Source organism: Cygnus atratus, unplaced genomic scaffold (genome assembly GCF_013377495.2).
Source record: "Cygnus atratus isolate AKBS03 ecotype Queensland, Australia unplaced genomic scaffold, CAtr_DNAZoo_HiC_assembly HiC_scaffold_201, whole genome shotgun sequence".
Classification (NCBI taxonomy): Eukaryota; Metazoa; Chordata; class Aves; order Anseriformes; family Anatidae; genus Cygnus; species Cygnus atratus.
The window spans coordinates 2,085-24,886 of record NW_026109794.1 but is presented as its reverse complement, the minus strand read 5'-3'; the positions used below and the strand labels follow the sequence as shown (position 1 = coordinate 24,886).

The 22,802-nt window shown below is 55.3% G+C and overlaps 3 protein-coding genes across 3 annotated transcripts; all 3 read right to left on the bottom strand.

Moving 5' to 3' along the window:
- Positions 1-5,172: 5,172 nt before the first annotated feature.
- LOC118261371 (olfactory receptor 14C36-like) lies at positions 5,173-6,099 on the bottom strand. Its single transcript, XM_035572192.2, has one exon. It carries the CDS (start codon positions 6,097-6,099, stop codon positions 5,173-5,175), a length of 927 nt encoding a protein of 308 aa, XP_035428085.2.
- Positions 6,100-12,210: 6,111 nt separating this feature from the next.
- LOC118261370 (olfactory receptor 14C36-like) lies at positions 12,211-13,137 on the bottom strand. The gene has a single exon (XM_035572191.1). It carries the CDS (start codon positions 13,135-13,137, stop codon positions 12,211-12,213), a length of 927 nt encoding a protein of 308 aa, XP_035428084.1.
- Positions 13,138-18,540: 5,403 nt separating this feature from the next.
- On the bottom strand, positions 18,541-19,482 carry LOC118261369 (olfactory receptor 14C36-like). Its single transcript, XM_035572190.1, has one exon. The coding sequence runs from the start codon at positions 19,480-19,482 to the stop codon at positions 18,541-18,543; it is 942 nt and encodes a 313-aa protein (XP_035428083.1).
- Between the last annotated feature and the right edge of the window lie 3,320 nt (positions 19,483-22,802).

Genomic DNA, 22,802 nt, shown 5'->3' with positions numbered 1-22,802 from the left:
GCTGTGAGGATTTCTCCCTCGGCCAGCTCTCCCCTGCCTTTCTATGCCAGGCTGCCCTGAACCTCTCTCCCCCTTCTCTCCTCTCCCCATGCCAGCTGCAGGCAGTGCCCCCAGCCCTGCTGCGCCTGGCAGAGGAGCTGCTCCTGGGTGGCTGAAGCAGCTTCTCAAGTAGTCCAAGTCTGATGCAAACTCCAAAGCCTCTCACAGTGTTAACGGTCCCACTGAGGGACATTACTGACAAAGCCTCCCCATGGACTTGTTAGAGCAGAAAAGTGCAGGCAGTGATGACGGGGAGACCAAGGCCCAGGAAAGGTGGCCCTGATGCTGAGGAACCCTTGATGTGTCCCATGAAGTCGGGCCCTGACCCCAGCCTCTGGGAAGGGAGATCCTGTCCCTCCAGCGGGGTTTAGGGCTCTTCCTGGGTCAGTGCGCAGTGGGTAAGGGGCAATGCCAAGTACAAGGCTACAGGAGGACATCTCCTAGGCTCCTGGAGGGGGATGAGGAGGCATTGAGACCCTAATGCTGTAAGGATGAGGTGTCTCCTCATAGGCCTCACTGACAGAGACAAGAGCCAGAGCCCAGCAGACAAAGCTGTTGGCTCTGTCGGGGGCTTTCATCTTGCAAAGGATCCTTAACAATAACCATCACAGGCTGTCCCATGCTGTTGCGTGTCTGCACCTGTTTCCCTGCAGGACTTAGATAGCCACCTTGCTTCCCCACCTTGCACCTCCCTGCCTTGACTGATGTCTCTCCATCTGCCCTCAGTAACCCATGAAACACAAAGCCAGGGGCTGATCCTGACACCCTCTGGGTGACCTCTTGCACCACAGCTCTGCTCTTCAAGAAACATTTCACCTCAGCCCCCATCTCACCACCCCGAATCTCAATTTTTGATGTTCTTTCTTTCTCATGCTCTTTCGTACAAAGAGGAAAAACTCCACCATCACTGCAACCACCCCTCAAGCAGTCTCAGCCTACTTCTCTTCTGCCCAGAGCCTGCACGACACAGGGCCAAAGAAGCCCAGGTCCCTCAGCCTGAGCCACCCTGCTCCAGAGGTAGCCACAGCAGCACTGAGTCGAGGGGGACGATAACCCAAGTGGTCTGGGTGGCCCCCGCTGCCCCTAGTGCAGCCCGGTAAGGAGCTGGTCTTGCTCCCTGTCAGCATGTCCCACTGGCTCCTATGGTGTCCTCGTAGCACCCAGGCCTTCTCCTCAGGGTCCCCTCTCAGCTGCTCACGTCCAGCCCTGCCCTGATGGATGCAGGTATTCTGCCCCACGTGCAGCACTGGCCACGTCTCCTTGCCACCTGCAGGGGGTTTCTGTTGGCTGAAGGCTGGAGATTCCCAAGGTCCCCCTGCCCTGAAGCTCCCTTGTGTCACCTGTTCATAGTTGGGTGCTGATGGCTCACCCTGACGGTGGTGACTCTCACAAGATAACAGCGTGAGGAGTGTCAGGACTCTACAGGCACTAAGGGAGGTCCTTGGTCAGTGGAATTTCCGATCCAGGCAAGAATTACCATGAGAACCATCTCTGAAACACCCGATGACACTACAAAGCAAGCAAAGCCAGGACCAGAGGGAACGTGTGTTGGGCTCTTTGTATGCTAGGGTATTTTCTGGGAAAACCTACACCTACACAGACACACATGGAATATGGATCCCTTCAGCAGGAGGAGCAATGGTTTGAATCCCAAAGAAGGGCAGATTTAGCTTAGATATGAGGAAGAAATTCTTTTCTTATCAGGGTGGTGAGTCCTAGGAAGAGGTTTACCAGAGAAACTGTGGATGCCCCATCCCAGAAAGTGTTCAAGGCCAGGTTGGATGGGGCTTTGAGCAAGCTGGTCTGGTGGAAGGTGTCCCTGCCCGTGGCAGGAGGGGTGGAATTAGATGACCTTGAAGGTCCCTTCCACCCCAGTCCATTCTATCAGTCGATGCTCAAACATCAACCATCTCCCTGCACCCCTCCTCTCTGCAGGGAGGGGGGCCATATCCCAAAGGAATCCTCCAAGCAGGTCCCTCAGCAGGCCCAAGGCTGCTCACCTCAAGTCCTCTGCTTTGCCTCGTGCAAAAGAAGGGCAATGGAGCTGGCGAAGGCTCAGCAGAAGTGCTGAGACACACACCTGGCCAAGCAAACCCAGAGACAAGGACAAGACACAAACCAGGAGGATTCCTCTTAACAGAAGAGTAGAGAAAGCAGCTGGAAATAGAAGATCTCTTTATAAGAGAACTTTCCAAGCTAGAGAAGGAGAAAAGCATATGTGTGGACCTTTAACAAGAAAAGGAAAACTTGCCAAACATGGACAAGAAGCAAACAAAGAAATAAAAACACCCAACACTTTTAATTAAAACTTCAAGAATTATTTGGTATTCATTACCTGTGAGGTTTATGGAAGATGCCAGAAATATTTTTGTCTTGGAGGTGAATCTGACACATTTTGTGTCACTGACAAACCTTGACAAACCTGACAAAATGCTTGGCAGGTCCACCAAGATGGGTGGTGTGCCCAGGGAGGTGCTTGCGTGTTCCACCAAGATGCTTTAGGACCTGCAGGGAGATGCCTGAGTGAGCAGGGGAGAACCTTGGGAGCAGCAGGGATATGCCTATGTGCTCTGGGGAGGGAGGTGCATGTGTGCCCTGGGCATGTCCTTGGGCTCTCTAGGAAGATGCTCCTATTCCCCTAGGAGATACTTTGGTGCCCCAGGAGGTGCTTGAGTACTGCAGAGAGCAATTTTTGTCCTCCAGGGACTGCCCTGAGTGCTCCGAGAGTGTTGTAGAGTTGCCTGGGCAGGTGCTTGCTTGGCCCGTTGAGATGCTCGGGTGAGCCAACGAGATTGCTGAATGCTCGAGAACGATGCTTGGGTGCTTCGGGGAGATGTATGTTTCCTCAGATGAGAAGCACTGGTTTTCTGGAAACAAGCTTGTGTTATTTTTGTCCAGGGTGTATGCCCCAGGGACGTGCTTTGCAGCTCCAAAGGAATGCTTGGCTTTCTGGGAATGGTGCTTGGGCGATCCTTTGGTGGTTCTGAAGGGTGCTGGGGTTCCTAAGAGACATGTGAGGGTGCCCCAGGGAGGTGCAACAAGATCCTCCCTGGAGAAGCAAAGCATTGCCCTGGTTCACACCAACATCTCCCTTAGGCACACACAACCACGTCCCGAGGGTACCCAGGCTTCTCCATGCAGCACACAGGCATCTCCCTGAAGCACCCAACAGTCTCCCCGCACCACCAACCTGTCTTCCTCGGAGGACCCAAGCACCTCCCCAAAGCACACGATCTTTTTCAAGGAGCATTAAGGCACCTCCCTGGAGAAGACAAGCACCTCCCTATTGAAAGCCAAAATCTTTCTGGGAGCACGAGCATCTTCCTGGAGCACCCTCCACGGCACCAAATCATCTCCCAGGAGCACCCAAGCACCTCCCTGGAAGAGAACAGCATCAGTGTTGGTACCCAAGAGTCTCCACTGGGCATCTTCCTGGAGAAGCCATGCATCTCCTCACAGCACTCAGGCATCTCACTGGAGCACCAAAGCATCTCCTCAGGGCACCCAAGCACCTCCCGAAATACTCTAATGTGTCCCCAAAGCTCCCAAGGAAGTTCTCTGAGCATCTGAGCATCTCCCCAGGGCATGAAATACTCAAACATTTCCCAAGGTCATCCAAGCATCTCATAAGAATATCCAAAATTCTCCCCAAGGAAACAAGCCCCTCCTTGGAGCCACCCAAGAGCACCTCAAGTCCCATAGCACATCCTAGCTCACCCAAGTCTCTCTGTGGGGCAAGCAAGCATCTTCCCAGGGCACCCAGGCATCTCGCTGGTTCCATTTGCTGGGACAGCCATGCATGTCCCCAGGACACCCAAACACCTGCTTGGGGCATTCAAGAACCTCCCTGGAGCGGCCAACTGTCCCACCAAGCCACCCTGGTTTCTCCTGGAGCATGCATATGAGCCAGCAGTGTGCCCCGGCAGCCAGGAGGGCCAACCATATCCTGGGATGCATCAAGCACGGCATTGCGAGTCTGTTGGGGGTAGTGATTGTCCCGCTCTGCTCTGCGCTGGTGCAGCCTCACCTCGAGTACTGTGTGCAGTTCTGGGCACCGCAGTACAAAAAGGACATTAAACTGCTGGAGAGCGTCCAGAGGAGGGCGACGAAGATGGTGAAGGGCCTAGAGGGGAAGACATATGAGGAGCGGCTGAGGTCACTTGGCCTGTTCAGCCTGGAGAAGAGGAGGCTGAGGGGCGACCTCATCGCAGTCTACAACTTCCTCGCGAGGGGGTGTGGAGGGGCAGGGGACCTATTCTCCGTAATCACCAGTGAGAGGACCCGCGGGAACGGTGTTAAGCTGAGGCAGGGGAAGTTTAGGCTGGACATCGGGAAGAGGTTCTTCACCGAGAGAGTGGTCGCACACTGGAACAGGCTCCCCAGGGAAGTAGTCACTGCGCCAAGCCTGTCTGAATTTAAGTAGCGATTGGACTGTGCACCTAGTCACATGGTGTAGGTAGATTCTGGGTAGACCTGTGCGGTGCCAGGAGTTGGACTTGATGATCCTTATGGGTCCCTTCCAACTCGGGATACTCTATGATTCTATGATTCTATGTCTCAGGGAGTCTTTGGGACTCTCTTTGAGCAAGTTCTGATGTGACGGCAACTCCGAAAGATGCCGTGAGCGTTCAGGCACGGCCCTTTTAGGAGGGAAATGCTGTTCTGGAGGCCAGCTGTGTCACTCAAGTGCCCACTGCCTGTCCCTGCCCGCGGTCCCAGCACGGCCACACAGCAACACTGGCACCAAGCTACAGGAGCAGCCAGGCCTTACACCGGCAGCAGGGTTCAGCAGGAGAGGGTGGCAGCGGCAGGAGAGCAGCTCTGCCTGGACCCAGTACTGGTGCTCCCGGGCTGGACTGCTGGGCCACCACTCTTTTCCCCTCCACCTCTGCACACAGGCACTGTCCCTGCAGCCACAGAAAAGGCCTCAGAGCAAGGACATAAGACAAAAAGGCACTTGAATTGGTTTAAATACACAAGCAAAATGAAGAATTCTATTTCTTCGTGGACAACATTTGATAAAATTGGAAAAAAAAATCAACAATAACAACACAAGAACATAAGACCCACCAGCTTCGCCTATCATGAGTAACATTACGAGTGCTTTACAGAAGGAGGCGGGCAATATATTGCTTAAGAAAAACACCCAGTCATCACTTTCCACACGGCAACCTTGATCTCCTGGTTCCTCATGCTGTAGATGAAGGGGTTCACTACTGGAGGCAGCACCAAGTACAGAAGTGCCAGAACAAGATCCAGGGAAGGGGAGGAAATGGAGGGGGGCTTCAGGTGGGCAAAAATGACTGTGCTCATAAAGAGGGAGACCACAGCCAGGTGAGGGAGGCACGTGGAAAAGGCTTTGTGCCGTCCCTGCTCAGAGGGGATCCTCAGCACGGCCCTGAAGATCATCACATAGGACAGAGCGATGAAAACAAAGCACCCCCCAAACAGAGAAGCAGTAACCACAAGAACTTGAACTTCCCTGAGGTAGGAGTCTGAGCAGGAGAGCTTGAGGATCTGGGGGATTTCACAGAAGAACTGGTTGAGGGAATTGCCACAGCAGAGAGGCAGTGAAAATGTATTGGCAATGTGCAGCACAGCGTGGAGAAAGCCACTGCCCCAGGCAGCTGCTGCCATGGTGGCACAGGCTCTGGTGGCCAGGAGGGTCTCATAGTGCAGGGGCTGGCAGATGGCAACATAGCGGTCGTAAGACATGACAGTGAGAAGAGAAAGTTCTGCTAAATTGAAAAAGATGATCAGAAAGAGCTGTGCAACACATCCCACATAGGAAATGGCCCTGGTGTCCCAGAGGAAATTGGCCATGGCTTTGGGGAGAGTGGTGGAGATGCAGCCCAGGTCGTTAAGGGCGAGGTTGAGGAGGAAGAAGTACATGGGGGTGTGGAGGCGGTGGTCGCAGGCTACGGCGGTGAGGATGAGGCCGTTGCCCAGGAGGGCAGCCAGGTAGATGCCCAGGAAGAGCCCGAAGTGCAGGAGCTGCAGCTCCCGCATGTCTGCGAATGCCAGCAGGAGGAACTCGGTGATGGAGCTGCTGTTACACATTTATCGTCTCTGAGCAAGGGAGCCTGTCCAAAAGAAGCAAAGACAGTGCAAAAATTAAGGAACTCTGAGGGTGCCACAAGAAGCAGGGGACTGTGCTGTGGGCTGTGCAGCAGTCAGTCCTGGTCTGCAGCAACAGGTAAAAGGGAACGGGGAGTGATCTGAGAAGTCCACAGGCCAGGGACATGTCCCTGCTGCAGGACGTGAGGAGAAGGTCAAATAATTCCCGAAGAAACAACAAAGGTGATGTCGGTACCGTCTGTATGCTGAGGTGTGTGAGGTGCCTCAGAGCAGCAGCAATGCTCAAGGAGCCTTGAGGAATCTCTAGTACAGATGTTACTACTCCATTACCATCCTTCTGCCTCAGCACATGGGCAGGAAAATGAAGCAGATTCTAAGAAGTGCACTGCCTTCAGGTAGCTCTTGGCGGGCAGTTCTGCTGTGCAGTGCCCTGGGGAGGTGTGGGGCTGTGAGCAGCCTGCCCCAGGCAGCAGGCTCTGGGCAGCAGCAGGACCCTGCCCTGCCCTGCCGTGCCGTGCCGTGCCGTGCCGTGCCGGGGGGCTCCTTCCACCCGCAGCTTCTCCCCGCAGCCCCTGGGCAGCTCCCCGGGCAGGCTGAGTGCTGAGCCTGGCAGGCGGCAGAGGCCCTGCCCCGCCACACAGCCCCTGGGGCACAGCAGGGACCCTGCTCTGCACCACAGCCATGGGCACCCCTGCCTGCACCCCCGGCTGCACAGCCTGCAGCCGGCCCCAAGAGAAGGGAGCCCTCGGGCCCTGCACGCTGACCCTGCAGCACACAAGCCCTGCGTGCCCTTCAACTCCACCACCGAGCGTCCTCCTGACAGCTGCCATCGCCTGAGGGATGTGCCAGCTCCAGGAGAGCCTGGCAGGGTGCGCAGCGGCATTGCCCTGCACCCGGACACTTACCGTGGGGAGGTGGCTGTGAGGATTTCTCCCTCGGCCAGCTCTCCCCTGCCTTTCTATGCCAGGCTGCCCTGAACCTCTCTCCCCCTTCTCTCCTCTCCCCATGCCAGCTGCAGGCAGTGCCCCCAGCCCTGCTGCGCCTGGCAGAGGAGCTGCTCCTGGGTGGCTGAAGCAGCTTCTCAAGTAGTCCAAGTCTGATGCAAACTCCAAAGCCTCTCACAGTGTTAACGGTCCCACTGAGGGACATTACTGACAAAGCCTCCCCATGGACTTGTTAGAGCAGAAAAGTGCAGGCAGTGATGACGGGGAGACCAAGGCCCAGGAAAGGTGGCCCTGATGCTGAGGAACCCTTGATGTGTCCCATGAAGTCGGGCCCTGACCCCAGCCTCTGGGAAGGGAGATCCTGTCCCTCCAGCGGGGTTTAGGGCTCTTCCTGGGTCAGTGCGCAGTGGGTAAGGGGCAATGCCAAGTACAAGGCTACAGGAGGACATCTCCTAGGCTCCTGGAGGGGGATGAGGAGGCATTGAGACCCTAATGCTGTAAGGATGAGGTGTCTCCTCATAGGCCTCACTGACAGAGACAAGAGCCAGAGCCCAGCAGACAAAGCTGTTGGCTCTGTCGGGGGCTTTCATCTTGCAAAGGATCCTTAACAATAACCATCACAGGCTGTCCCATGCTGTTGCGTGTCTGCACCTGTTTCCCTGCAGGACTTAGATAGCCACCTTGCTTCCCCACCTTGCACCTCCCTGCCTTGACTGATGTCTCTCCATCTGCCCTCAGTAACCCATGAAACACAAAGCCAGGGGCTGATCCTGACACCCTCTGGGTGACCTCTTGCACCACAGCTCTGCTCTTCAAGAAACATTTCACCTCAGCCCCCATCTCACCACCCCGAATCTCAATTTTTGATGTTCTTTCTTTCTCATGCTCTTTCGTACAAAGAGGAAAAACTCCACCATCACTGCAACCACCCCTCAAGCAGTCTCAGCCTACTTCTCTTCTGCCCAGAGCCTGCACGACACAGGGCCAAAGAAGCCCAGGTCCCTCAGCCTGAGCCACCCTGCTCCAGAGGTAGCCACAGCAGCACTGAGTCGAGGGGGACGATAACCCAAGTGGTCTGGGTGGCCCCCGCTGCCCCCTAGTGCAGCCCGGTAAGGAGCTGGTCTTGCTCCCTGTCAGCATGTCCCACTGGCTCCTATGGTGTCCTCGTAGCACCCAGGCCTTCTCCTCAGGGTCCCCTCTCAGCTGCTCACGTCCAGCCCTGCCCTGATGGATGCAGGTATTCTGCCCCACGTGCAGCACTGGCCACGTCTCCTTGCCACCTGCAGGGGGTTTCTGTTGGCTGAAGGCTGGAGATTCCCAAGGTCCCCCTGCCCTGAAGCTCCCTTGTGTCACCTGTTCATAGTTGGGTGCTGATGGCTCACCCTGACGGTGGTGACTCTCACAAGATAACAGCGTGAGGAGTGTCAGGACTCTACAGGCACTAAGGGAGGTCCTTGGTCAGTGGAATTTCCGATCCAGGCAAGAATTACCATGAGAACCATCTCTGAAACACCCGATGACACTACAAAGCAAGCAAAGCCAGGACCAGAGGGAACGTGTGTTGGGCTCTTTGTATGCTAGGGTATTTTCTGGGAAAACCTACACCTACACAGACACACATGGAATATGGATCCCTTCAGCAGGAGGAGCAATGGTTTGAATCCCAAAGAAGGGCAGATTTAGCTTAGATATGAGGAAGAAATTCTTTTCTTATCAGGGTGGTGAGTCCTAGGAAGAGGTTTACCAGAGAAACTGTGGATGCCCCATCCCAGAAAGTGTTCAAGGCCAGGTTGGATGGGGCTTTGAGCAAGCTGGTCTGGTGGAAGGTGTCCCTGCCCGTGGCAGGAGGGGTGGAATTAGATGACCTTGAAGGTCCCTTCCACCCCAGTCCATTCTATCAGTCGATGCTCAAACATCAACCATCTCCCTGCACCCCTCCTCTCTGCAGGGAGGGGGGCCATATCCCAAAGGAATCCTCCAAGCAGGTCCCTCAGCAGGCCCAAGGCTGCTCACCTCAAGTCCTCTGCTTTGCCTCGTGCAAAAGAAGGGCAATGGAGCTGGCGAAGGCTCAGCAGAAGTGCTGAGACACACACCTGGCCAAGCAAACCCAGAGACAAGGACAAGACACAAACCAGGAGGATTCCTCTTAACAGAAGAGTAGAGAAAGCAGCTGGAAATAGAAGATCTCTTTATAAGAGAACTTTCCAAGCTAGAGAAGGAGAAAAGCATATGTGTGGACCTTTAACAAGAAAAGGAAAACTTGCCAAACATGGACAAGAAGCAAACAAAGAAATAAAAACACCCAACACTTTTAATTAAAACTTCAAGAATTATTTGGTATTCATTACCTGTGAGGTTTATGGAAGATGCCAGAAATATTTTTGTCTTGGAGGTGAATCTGACACATTTTGTGTCACTGACAAACCTTGACAAACCTGACAAAATGCTTGGCAGGTCCACCAAGATGGGTGGTGTGCCCAGGGAGGTGCTTGCGTGTTCCACCAAGATGCTTTAGGACCTGCAGGGAGATGCCTGAGTGAGCAGGGGAGAACCTTGGGAGCAGCAGGGATATGCCTATGTGCTCTGGGGAGGGAGGTGCATGTGTGCCCTGGGCATGTCCTTGGGCTCTCTAGGAAGATGCTCCTATTCCCCTAGGAGATACTTTGGTGCCCCAGGAGGTGCTTGAGTACTGCAGAGAGCAATTTTTGTCCTCCAGGGACTGCCCTGAGTGCTCCGAGAGTGTTGTAGAGTTGCCTGGGCAGGTGCTTGCTTGGCCCGTTGAGATGCTCGGGTGAGCCAACGAGATTGCTGAATGCTCGAGAACGATGCTTGGGTGCTTCGGGGAGATGTATGTTTCCTCAGATGAGAAGCACTGGTTTTCTGGAAACAAGCTTGTGTTATTTTTGTCCAGGGCTGTATGCCCCAGGGACGTGCTTTGCAGCTCCAAAGGAATGCTTGGCTTTCTGGGAATGGTGCTTGGGCGATCCTTTGGTGGTTCTGAAGGGATGCTGGGGTTCCTAAGAGACATGTGAGGGTGCCCCAGGGAGGTGCAACAAGATCCTCCCTGGAGAAGCAAAGCATTGCCCTGGTTCACACCAACATCTCCCTTAGGCACACACAACCACGTCCCGAGGGTACCCAGGCTTCTCCATGCAGCACACAGGCATCTCCCTGAAGCACCCAACAGTCTCCCCGCACCACCAACCTGTCTTCCTCGGAGGACCCAAGCACCTCCCCAAAGCACACGATCTTTTTCAAGGAGCATTAAGGCACCTCCCTGGAGAAGACAAGCACCTCCCTATTGAAAGCCAAAATCTTTCTGGGAGCACGAGCATCTTCCTGGAGCACCCTCCACGGCACCAAATCATCTCCCAGGAGCACCCAAGCACCTCCCTGGAAGAGAACAGCATCAGTGTTGGTACCCAAGAGTCTCCACTGGGCATCTTCCTGGAGAAGCCATGCATCTCCTCACAGCACTCAGGCATCTCACTGGAGCACCAAAGCATCTCCTCAGGGCACCCAAGCACCTCCCGAAATACTCTAATGTGTCCCCAAAGCTCCCAAGGAAGTTCTCTGAGCATCTGAGCATCTCCCCAGGGCATGAAATACTCAAACATTTCCCAAGGTCATCCAAGCATCTCATAAGAATATCCAAAATTCTCCCCAAGGAAACAAGCCCCTCCTTGGAGCCACCCAAGAGCACCTCAAGTCCCATAGCACATCCTAGCTCACCCAAGTCTCTCTGTGGGGCAAGCAAGCATCTTCCCAGGGCACCCAGGCATCTCGCTGGTTCCATTTGCTGGGACAGCCATGCATGTCCCCACGACACCCAAACTACCTGCTTGGGGCATTCAAGAACCTCCCTGGAGCGGCCAACTGTCCCACCAAGCCACCCTGGTTTCTCCTGGAGCATGCATATGAGCCAGCAGTGTGCCCCGGCAGCCAGGAGGGCCAACCATATCCTGGGATGCATCAAGCACGGCATTGCGAGTCTGTTGGGGGTAGTGATTGTCCCGCTCTGCTCTGCGCTGGTGCAGCCTCACCTCGAGTACTGTGTGCAGTTCTGGGCACCGCAGTACAAAAAGGACATTAAACTGCTGGAGAGCGTCCAGAGGAGGGCGACGAAGATGGTGAAGGGCCTAGAGGGGAAGACATATGAGGAGCGGCTGAGGTCACTTGGCCTGTTCAGCCTGGAGAAGAGGAGGCTGAGGGGCGACCTCATCGCAGTCTACAACTTCCTCGCGAGGGGGTGTGGAGGGGCAGGGGACCTATTCTCCGTAATCACCAGTGAGAGGACCCGCGGGAACGGTGTTAAGCTGAGGCAGGGGAAGTTTAGGCTGGACATCGGGAAGAGGTTCTTCACCGAGAGAGTGGTCGCACACTGGAACAGGCTCCCCAGGGAAGTAGTCACTGCGCCAAGCCTGTCTGAATTTAAGTAGCGATTGGACTGTGCACCTAGTCACATGGTGTAGGTAGATTCTGGGTAGACCTGTGCGGTGCCAGGAGTTGGACTTGATGATCCTTATGGGTCCCTTCCAACTCGGGATACTCTATGATTCTATGATTCTATGTCTCAGGGAGTCTTTGGGACTCTCTTTGAGCAAGTTCTGATGTGACGGCAACTCCGAAAGATGCCGTGAGCGTTCAGGCACGGCCCTTTTAGGAGGGAAATGCTGTTCTGGAGGCCAGCTGTGTCACTCAAGTGCCCACTGCCTGTCCCTGCCCGCGGTCCCAGCACGGCCACACAGCAACACTGGCACCAAGCTACAGGAGCAGCCAGGCCTTACACCGGCAGCAGGGTTCAGCAGGAGAGGGTGGCAGCGGCAGGAGAGCAGCTCTGCCTGGACCCAGTACTGGTGCTCCCGGGCTGGACTGCTGGGCCACCACTCTTTTCCCCTCCACCTCTGCACACAGGCACTGTCCCTGCAGCCACAGAAAAGGCCTCAGAGCAAGGACATAAGACAAAAAGGCACTTGAATTGGTTTAAATACACAAGCAAAATGAAGAATTCTATTTCTTCGTGGACAACATTTGATAAAATTGGAAAAAAAAATCAACAATAACAACACAAGAACATAAGACCCACCAGCTTCGCCTATCATGAGTAACATTACGAGTGCTTTACAGAAGGAGGCGGGCAATATATTGCTTAAGAAAAACACCCAGTCATCACTTTCCACACGGCAACCTTGATCTCCTGGTTCCTCATGCTGTAGATGAAGGGGTTCACTACTGGAGGCAGCACCAAGTACAGAAGTGCCAGAACAAGATCCAGGGAAGGGGAGGAAATGGAGGGGGGCTTCAGGTGGGCAAAAATGACTGTGCTCATAAAGAGGGAGACCACAGCCAGGTGAGGGAGGCACGTGGAAAAGGCTTTGTGCCGTCCCTGCTCAGAGGGGATCCTCAGCACGGCCCTGAAGATCATCACATAGGACAGAGCGATGAAAACAAAGCACCCCCCAAACAGAGAAGCAGTAACCACAAGAACTTGAACTTCCCTGAGGTAGGAGTCTGAGCAGGAGAGCTTGAGGATCTGGGGGATTTCACAGAAGAACTGGTTGAGGGAATTGCCACAGCAGAGAGGCAGTGAAAATGTATTGGCAATGTGCAGCACAGCGTGGAGAAAGCCACTGCCCCAGGCAGCTGCTGCCATGGTGGCACAGGCTCTGGTGGCCAGGAGGGTCTCATAGCGCAGGGGCTGGCAGATGGCAACATAGCGGTCGTAAGACATGACAGTGAGAAGAGAAAGTTCTGCTAAATTGAAAAAGATGATCAGAAAGAGCTGTGCAACACATCCCACATAGGAAATGGCCCTGGTGTCCCAGAGGAAATTGGCCATGGCTTTGGGGAGAGTGGTGGAGATGCAGCCCAGGTCGTTAAGGGCGAGGTTGAGGAGGAAGAAGTACATGGGGGTGTGGAGGCGGTGGTCGCAGGCTATGGCGGTGAGGATGAGGCCGTTGCCCAGGAGGGCAGCCAGGTAGATGCCCAGGAAGAGCCCGAAGTGCAGGAGCTGCAGCTCCCGCATGTCTGCGAATGCCAGCAGGAGGAACTCGGTGATGGAGCTGCTGTTACACATTTATCGTCTCTGAGCAAGGGAGCCTGTCCAAAAGAAGCAAAGACAGTGCAAAAATTAAGGAACTCTGAGGGTGCCACAAGAAGCAGGGGACTGTGCTGTGGGCTGTGCAGCAGTCAGTCCTGGTCTGCAGCAACAGGTAAAAGGGAACGGGGAGTGATCTGAGAAGTCCACAGGCCAGGGACATGTCCCTGCTGCAGGACGTGAGGAGAAGGTCAAATAATTCCCGAAGAAACAACAAAGGTGATGTCGGTACCGTCTGTATGCTGAGGTGTGTGAGGTGCCTCAGAGCAGCAGCAATGCTCAAGGAGCCTTGAGGAATCTCTAGTACAGATGTTACTACTCCATTACCATCCTTCTGCCTCAGCACATGGGCAGGAAAATGAAGCAGATTCTAAGAAGTGCACTGCCTTCAGGTAGCTCTTGGCGGGCAGTTCTGCTGTGCAGTGCCCTGGGGAGGTGTGGGGCTGTGAGCAGCCTGCCCCAGGCAGCAGGCTCTGGGCAGCAGCAGGACCCTGCCCTGCCCTGCCGTGCCGTGCCGTGCCGTGCCGTGCCGGGGGGGCTCCTTCCACCCGCAGCTTCTCCCCGCAGCCCCTGGGCAGCTCCCCGGGCAGGCTGAGTGCTGAGCCTGGCAGGCGGCAGAGGCCCTGCCCCGCCACACAGCCCCTGGGGCACAGCAGGGACCCTGCTCTGCACCACAGCCATGGGCACCCCTGCCTGCACCCCCGGCTGCACAGCCTGCAGCCGGCCCCAAGAGAAGGGAGCCCTCGGGCCCTGCACGCTGACCCTGCAGCACACAAGCCCTGCGTGCCCTTCAACTCCACCACCGAGCGTCCTCCTGACAGCTGCCATCGCCTGAGGGATGTGCCAGCTCCAGGAGAGCCTGGCAGGGTGCGCAGCGGCATTGCCCTGCACCCGGACACTTACCGTGGGGAGGTGGCTGTGAGGATTTCTCCCTCGGCCAGCTCTCCCCTGCCTTTCTATGCCAGGCTGCCCTGAACCTCTCTCCCCCTTCTCTCCTCTCCCCATGCCAGCTGCAGGCAGTGCCCCCAGCCCTGCTGCGCCTGGCAGAGGAGCTGCTCCTGGGTGGCTGAAGCAGCTTCTCAAGTAGTCCAAGTCTGATGCAAACTCCAAAGCCTCTCACAGTGTTAACGGTCCCACTGAGGGACATTACTGACAAAGCCTCCCCATGGACTTGTTAGAGCAGAAAAGTGCAGGCAGTGATGACGGGGAGACCAAGGCCCAGGAAAGGTGGCCCTGATGCTGAGGAACCCTTGATGTGTCCCATGAAGTCGGGCCCTGACCCCAGCCTCTGGGAAGGGAGATCCTGTCCCTCCAGCGGGGTTTAGGGCTCTTCCTGGGTCAGTGCGCAGTGGGTAAGGGGCAAGTGCCAAGTACAAGGCTACAGGAGGACATCTCCTAGGCTCCTGGAGGGGGATGAGGAGGCATTGAGACCCTAATGCTGTAAGGATGAGGTGTCTCCTCATAGGCCTCACTGACAGAGACAAGAGCCAGAGCCCAGCAGACAAAGCTGTTGGCTCTGTCGGGGGCTTTCATCTTGCAAAGGATCCTTAACAATAACCATCACAGGCTGTCCCATGCTGTTGCGTGTCTGCACCTGTTTCCCTGCAGGACTTAGATAGCCACCTTGCTTCCCCACCTTGCACCTCCCTGCCTTGACTGATGTCTCTCCATCTGCCCTCAGTAAGTCCATGAAACACAAAGCCAGGGGCTGATCCTGACACCCTCTGGGTGACCTCTTGCACCACAGCTCTGCTCTTCAAGAAACATTTCACCTCAGCCCCCATCTCACCACCCCGAATCTCAATTTTTGATGTTCTTTCTTTCTCATGCTCTTTCGTACAAAGAGGAAAAACTCCACCATCACTGCAACCACCCCTCAAGCAGTCTCAGCCTACTTCTCTTCTGCCCAGAGCCTGCACGACACAGGGCCAAAGAAGCCCAGGTCCCTCAGCCTGAGCCACCCTGCTCCAGAGGTAGCCACAGCAGCACTGAGTCGAGGGGGACGATAACCCAAGTGGTCTGGGTGGCCCCCGCTGCCCCTAGTGCAGCCCGGTAAGGAGCTGGTCTTGCTCCCTGTCAGCATGTCCCACTGGCTCCTATGGTGTCCTCGTAGCACCCAGGCCTTCTCCTCAGGGTCCCCTCTCAGCTGCTCACGTCCAGCCCTGCCCTGATGGATGCAGGTCATTCTGCCCCACGTGCAGCACTGGCCACGTCTCCTTGCCACCTGCAGGGGGTTTCTGTTGGCTGAAGACTGGAGATTCCCAAGGTACCCCTGCCCTGAAGATCCCTTTTGGCACCTGTTCATAGTTGGGTGCTGATGGCTCACCCTGACGGTGGTGACTCTCACAAGATAACAGCGTGAGGAGTGTCAGGACTCTACAGGCACTAAGGGAGGTCCTTGGTCAGTGGAATTTCCGATCCAGGCAAGAATTACCATGAGAACTGTCTCTGAAACACCCTGATGACACTACAAAGCAAGCAAAGCCAGGACCAGAGGGAACGTGTGTTGGGCTCTTTGTATGCTAGGGTATTTTCTGGGAAAACCTACACCTACACAGACACACATGGAATATGGATCCCTTCAGCAGGAGGAGCAATGGTTTGAATCCCAAAGAAGGGCAGATTTAGCTTAGATATGAGGAAGAAATTCTTTTCTTATCAGGGTGGTGAGTCCTAGGAAGAGGTTTACCAGAGAAACTGTGGATGCCCCATCCCAGAAAGTGTTCAAGGCCAGGTTGGACTGGGGCTTTGAGCAAGCTGGTCTGGTGGAAGGTGTCCCTGCCCGTGGCAGGAGGGGTGGAATTAGATGACCTTGAAGGTCCCTTCCACCCCAGTCCATTCTATCAGTCGATGCTCAAACATCAACCATCTCCCTGCACCCCTCCTCTCTGCAGGGAGGGGGGGCCATATCCCAAAGGAATCCTCCAAGCAGGTCCCTCAGCAGGCCCAAGGCTGCTCACCTCAAGTCCTCTGCTTTGCCTTGTTCCCCTCTCTCAGCATCCTCAGCTCTTCTCACCTCTTTCAAATCCCTGAGCACTTCGTGTTGAGCTCTAAGGATGAGGTCCTGCAGGTCACCTCCCCTCACTGGCTCCTCAGTCACCCGTGTCAGCCAGATGTCACCAAGGAGCTCCCAAATCAGGATCCAACCTGGATCCCCCATGGGCAGCAGCTCCTGCCAGGTCACCTGCTCCTGCGTGGGCTCCTCTCCACGGGCCCCAGGTCCAGCCTGGAATCTCCTCCGGCAGGGCTCTTCCACAGGCTGCAGCCTCCGTCGGTGCAGGTCCACCTGCTCCACCGTGGTCTCCTCCCCGGGGTGCAGCGTGGAACCCTGCTCCACCGTGGTACTCCATGGGCTGCAGGGGGACAGCCTGCTTCACCATGGTCCTCGCCACAGACCGCAGGGGACTTCTGCTCCGGCTCCTGGAGCACGTCTCCCCCTCCTTCATCAGTGACCTTAGCGCCTGCAAGGCTGTTTCTCACTCCTGTCACTCTCCCAGCTGCTGTGTGGCGCAGTGTTTTTTTTTTCCCCTTTCTTAACTATGCTCTCACAGAGGCGCAAACAACATCACTTACTGGCTCGGCTCTGGTCAGCAGTGGGGCCCTTACCTAACATGGGGCAGCTTCTAGATCCTTCTCACAGAAGCCACCCCTAGGGCCCCCTGCTACCAAAACCTTGCCACGTAAATCCACTACACTCACTAGTCAGCTTTATCTGTAAGAGCCTACAGACTCGTATTTCAGAATTAGGGCCTGGAGGATGTGCCAGAAGATTAGGTGAAGAACTCATGCTATACATTTGCCTTTGGATGTGTAACTGACTAAGCAATGAATGCGTGCCTAAGTTGAAACAATAAGAGAAGAAAGACCGAGATGGTCTGGGCATGCACAAGAACTGGGTTCAACCAGTGGACATACTGAGGAGGACTACTGATGACCACCAGAGACCCCTGAAAGACCACCAGTGGAAACAAATGTGCACGTGCCAGAGACATTTACTTATTTTAATGAGTTACAGGAAATAGTATGAATATTTTAACTACTACTTGGAAATCTGATTAATATGTATGTTTCAATTGTATAGAACCGTTATAGCTTGAACAGTTCTGTAAGCACACTAGGTGGAGTGATCCCCACCAAGTCCAGCACCTCAATAAAAGAATGCCTGCTTTCTAAAACTCCAAACTGAGTCTTAGAGAGTTACTTTGACTGGCTTTTACAGTATCACCCTCGCCTCCTGCCAGCTGCTGCCCACTCAGGCTCCTGGCACAAACGTGGCCCTGCACCAACACCACTGCTCGTGCTGCCTTTGCTGCCTCGCCCTGTCCTCTCCCTTGACTCCTTGTCTCTGCCAGGCCCCACGTTCCACACCCAAACGCATCCCTTTGCTGTCATCACCCTCTCCCCTGCCCAGAGGGATGGCAGAGCCAGGGCAGGACATGGGAGAGTTAGGCCCTGTAGCGCCCATGCAGAACGCTTGTGGCAAAGTGGGAGCTGAGACTGGGCTCTGTGGTGCAGAGGAGGCCCCATGCAGAAAAGATGAGGTTAAACAGCAACTTTGCTGGGGGGGGGGGGTCTCCAGCTTGTTTTGGCACGGGAGGCTTCTGGCCACAAAGGGGCAATGGGTGTGTCAGACACAACTTCTCTGGGCAACCCATTCCAGTGACAACCAGCCCTAAAGGAACCAGCTGGCTCAGGAAACCCCCTGTAGACCATGATCCCCCTCTGTGCAGCAGAACGTGCCCACCTGCAGCTGATTGCCTCAGCGAGTCCTGGCCCAGTCCCAGGGCAGCCTTCACCGAGTGTGTCCCTGGAGAAGAGCAAGGGAACATTGCTGTGCCTGCAGGGAGGCAGAGAGGAGAAAGAGCAAGGTGTCTGTACAGGCACCTGCCTGGAGCATGCTGCACTGGGGCTGGGCCAGGCCTCTTGCTCTGGCCTGGGCAGAGGGACTGGCCTGGAGGGGCACAGGCTGAGCAACGCCGGAGAGTTACACACTGAAGAGGGAGTGGGATGAATTATTATGAGAAATTTCCACTCCGAAAGACTGGATGGGCATTGGAACAGGTTTCCCAGGGAGATCACCGTTCCTGGGGATTTTAAAGGAAAGGCTGGAAGTGTTATCTGGGAACATGGTTTGTGGGTAATATGGGTGTTTGGGGAATGGTAGGACTAGATGGTGTTGGAGGTCTTTTCCAACCATAATGATTCTATGATTCTATGATTTTTGTGGGCAACATTAGGAGAATTAAAACTAATTTAAAGCAAACAAAGAAAATAATACTAACCAGAAGTAAGCAAAACAGAAGCAAGAATAAACACAACCAGAAAAGCACGAGAAGACAGAAGTAATGTGATGTCACATAATGAGTCACATGCAAAAAAAGTTTAGCAGATTGTTACTTTTGAAACACATCTAGTCATTAATTTCCTGAGTGCAACTTTGAGCTCCTGGTTCCTCATGCTGTAGATTAGTGGATTCAATGCTGGAGGTATCACCGTGTACAGAAACGAAACCACCAGGTCCAGGAATGGGAAGGACACAGAGGGGGGCTTCAGGTAGGCAAACATGAGTGTGCTGAGAAATAGGGAGATGGAAGCCAGGTGAGGGAGGCACGTGGAAAAGGCTTTGTGCCGTCCCTGCTGCGAGGGGATCCTCAGCACAGCTCTGAAGATCTGTATGTAGGATAGAGCAATAAAAGAAAAGCATCCAATACCAAAAAAGGCACTAACCACAAGAAGCCCTACTTCCCTTGGGTAGGAGTTTGAGCAGGAAAGCTTGAGGATCTGTGGGATTTCACAGAAGAACTGGTTGAGGGCATTGCCTTGGCAGAGAGGCAGTGAAAATGTATTGGCGGTTTCCATGAGAGCATTGAGAAAGCCACTGCCCCAGGCAGCTGCTGCCATGCTGGTACAGGCTCTGGTGCCCAGGAGGGTCCCGTAGTGCAGGGGCTTGCAGATGGCCACATAGCGGTCATAGGCCATGATGGTGAGGAGATAAAATTCCGCTGAAATGAAGAGGAGAAACAGAAGGACCTGCGCAGTACATCCTATGTAGGAAATGACCCTGGTGTCCCAGAGGGCATTGGCCATGGCTTTGGGGAGAGTGGTGGAGATGGAGCCCAAGTCGAGGAGGGCGAGGTTGAGGAGGAAGAAGTACATGGGGCTGTGGAGGCGGTGGTCACAGACTACGGCGGTGAGGATGAGGCCGTTGCCCAGGAGGGCAGCCAGGTAGATGCCCAGGAAGAGCCCAAAGTGCAGGAGCTTCAGCTCCCGCGTGTCTGCGAATGCCAGCAGGAGGAACTCGGTGATGGAGCTGCTGTTACACATTTCCTGCCTCTGGATAAGGTTGTCTGTTGAAAAAAAGAGTGCAAAATTTAGACCTCTGAGCAAAGCCCATTGCATGTCTCACAGAACACCCACAAACACAACGTACTCTGCCTCATTGATTTCAGGAAGAGATGGATGCAGCTCCTTGGCTTACCTCTGGTGCTCTGAGAGTGCCACAAGAAGCAGGGAGCTCTGCTGTGAGCTCTACAGCAGTCAGACCTGGTCTACATTAAGAGGTAAAAGGGAACCCAAAGTGATCAGAGAAGCCCATTGGCCAGGGACATCTCCCCGTTCGCAGGTCATGAGGAGAAGGTCAAATAATTCCTCAGGAAATAACAAAGATGATGTTGGTACCGTCTGTAGGCTGAGGTGTGTGAAGAGATTTTTTTTTTGAGGTTGCTCACCGACCTGCAGCAGTGCTTGAGGAGCCCTTGTCTCTAATACAGATGCTGCTACTCCATTACCATCCCCCAGGACCCTCCCATGCCCTGCCGTGCCGTGCCGGGGGGGCTCCTTCCACCCGCAGCTTCTCCCCGCAGCCCCTGGGCAGCTCCCCGGGCAGGCTGAGTGCTGAGCCTGGCAGGCGGCAGAGGCCCTGCCCCGCCACACAGCCCCTGGGGCACAGCAGGGACCCTGCTCTGCACCACAGCCATGGGCACCCCTGCCTGCACCCCCGGCTGCACAGCCTGCAGCCGGCCCCAAGAGAAGGGAGCCCTCGGGCCCTGCACGCTGACCCTGCAGCACACAAGCCCTGCGTGCCCTTCAACTCCACCACCGAGCGTCCTCCTGACAGCTGCCATCGCCTGAGGGATGTGCCAGCTCCAGGAGAGCCTGGCAGGGTGCGCAGCGGCATTGCCCTGCACCCGGACACTTACCGTGGGGAGGTGGCTGTGAGGATTTCTCCCTCGGCCAGCTCTCCCCTGCCTTTCTATGCCAGGCTGCCCTGAACCTCTCTCCCCCTTCTCTCCTCTCCCCATGCCAGCTGCAGGCAGTGCCCCCAGCCCTGCTGCGCCTGGCAGAGGAGCTGCTCCTGGGTGGCTGAAGCAGCTTCTCAAGTAGTCCAAGTCTGATGCAAACTCCAAAGCCTCTCACAGTGTTAACGGTCCCACTGAGGGACATTACTGACAAAGCCTCCCCATGGACTTGTTAGAGCAGAAAAGTGCAGGCAGTGATGACGGGGAGACCAAGGCCCAGGAAAGGTGGCCCTGATGCTGAGGAACCCTTGATGTGTCCCATGAAGTCGGGCCCTGACCCCAGCCTCTGGGAAGGGAGATCCTGTCCCTCCAGCGGGGTTTAGGGCTCTTCCTGGGTCAGTGCGCAGTGGGTAAGGGCAGTGCCAAGTACAAGGCTACAGGAGGACATCTCCTAGGCTCCTGGAGGGGGATGAGGAGGCATTGACACCCTAATGCTGTAAGGGTGAGGTGTCTCCTCATAGGCCTCACTGACAGAGACAAGAGCCAGAGCCCAGCAGACAAAGCTGTTGGCTCTGTCGGGGGCTTTCATCTTGCAAAGGATCCTTAACAATAACCATCACAGGCTGTCCCATGCTGTTGCGTGTCTGCACCTGTTTCCCTGCAGGACTTAGATAGCCACCTTGCTTCCCCACCTTGCACCTCCCTGCCTTGACTGATGTCTCTCCATCTGCCCTCAGTAATCCATGAAACACAAAGCCAGGGGCTGATCCTGACACCCTCTGGGTGACCTCTTGCACCACAGCTCTGCTCTTCAAGAAACATTTCACCTCAGCCCCCATCTCACCACCCCGAATCTCAATTTTGTGATGTTCTTTCTTTCTCATGCTCTTTCGTACAAAGAGGAAAAACTCCACCATCACTGCAACCACCCCTCAAGCAGTCTCAGCCTACTTCTCTTCTGCCCAGAGCCTGCACGACACAGGGCCAAAGAAGCCCAGGTCCCTCAGCCTGAGCCACCCTGCTCCAGAGGTAGCCACAGCAGCACTGAGTCGAGGGGGACGATAACCCAAGTGGTCTGGGTGGCCCCCGCTGCCCCTAGTGCAGCCCGGTAAGGAGCTGGTCTTGCACCCTGTCAGCATGTCCCACTGGCTCCTATGGTGTCCTCGTAGCACCCAGGCCTTCTCCTCAGGGTCCCCTCTCAGCTGCTCACGTCCAGCCCTGCCCTGATGGATGCAGGCATTCTGCCCCACGTGCAGCACTGGCCACGTCTCCTTGCCACCTGCAGGGGGTTTCTGTTGGCTGAAGACTGGAGATTCCCAAGGTCCCCCTGCCCTGAAGCTCCCTTTTGTCACCTGTTCATAGTTGGGTGCTGATGGCTCACCCTGACGGTGGTGACTCTCACAAGATAACAGCGTGAGGAGTGTCAGGACTCTACAGGCACTAAGGGAGGTCCTTGGTCAGTGGAATTTCCGATCCAGGCAAGAATTACCATGAGAACTGTCTCTGAAACACCTGATGACACTACAAAGCAAGAAAAGCCAGGACCAGAGGGAACGTGTGTTGGGCTCTTTGTATGCTAGGGTATTTTCTGGGAAAACCTACACCTACACAGACATACATGGAATATGGATCCCTTCAGCAGGAGGAGCAATGGTTTGAATCCCAAAGAAGGGCAGATTTAGCTTAGACATGAGGAAGAAATTCTTTTCTTATCAGGGTGGTGAGTCCTAGGAAGAGGTTTACCAGAGAAACTGTGGATGCCCCATCCCAGAAAGTGTTCAAGGCCAGGTTGGACGGGGCTTTGAGCAAGCTGGTCTGGTGGAAGGTGTCCCTGCCCGTGGCAGGAGGGGTGGAATTAGATGACCTTGAAGGTCCCTTCCACCCCAGTCCATTCTATCAGTCGATGCTCAAACATCAACCATCTCCCTGCACCCCTCCTCTCTGCAGGGAGGGGGGGGCCATATCCCAAAGGAATCCTCCAAGCAGGTCCCTCAGCAGGCCCAAGGCTGCTCACCTCAAGTCCTCTGCTTTGCCTTGTTCCCCTCTCTCAGCATCCTCAGCTCTTCTCACCTCTTTCAAATCCCTGAGCACTTCGTGTTGAGCTCTAAGGATGAGGTCCTGCAGGTCACCTCCCCTCACTGGCTCCTCAGTCACCCGTGTCAGCCAGATGTCACCAAGGAGCTCCCAAATCAGGATCCAACCTGGATCCCCCATGGGCAGCAGCTCCTGCCAGGTCACCTGCTCCTGCGTGGGCTCCTCTCCACGGGCCCCAGGTCCAGCCTGGAATCTCCTCCGGCAGGGCTCTTCCACAGGCTGCAGCCTCCGTCGGTGCAGGTCCACCTGCTCCACCGTGGTCTCCTCCCCGGGGTGCAGCGTGGAACCCTGCTCCACCGTGGTACTCCATGG

Bases quoted from the DNA above. Each gene is read 5' to 3' on its own strand.
- LOC118261369 (XM_035572190.1), bottom strand. From the start codon at position 19,482: ATGTGTAACAGCAGCTCCATCACCGAGTTCCTCCTGCTGGCATTCGCA.
- LOC118261371 (XM_035572192.2), bottom strand. From the start codon at position 6,099: ATGTGTAACAGCAGCTCCATCACCGAGTTCCTCCTGCTGGCATTCGCA.
- LOC118261370 (XM_035572191.1), bottom strand. From the start codon at position 13,137: ATGTGTAACAGCAGCTCCATCACCGAGTTCCTCCTGCTGGCATTCGCA.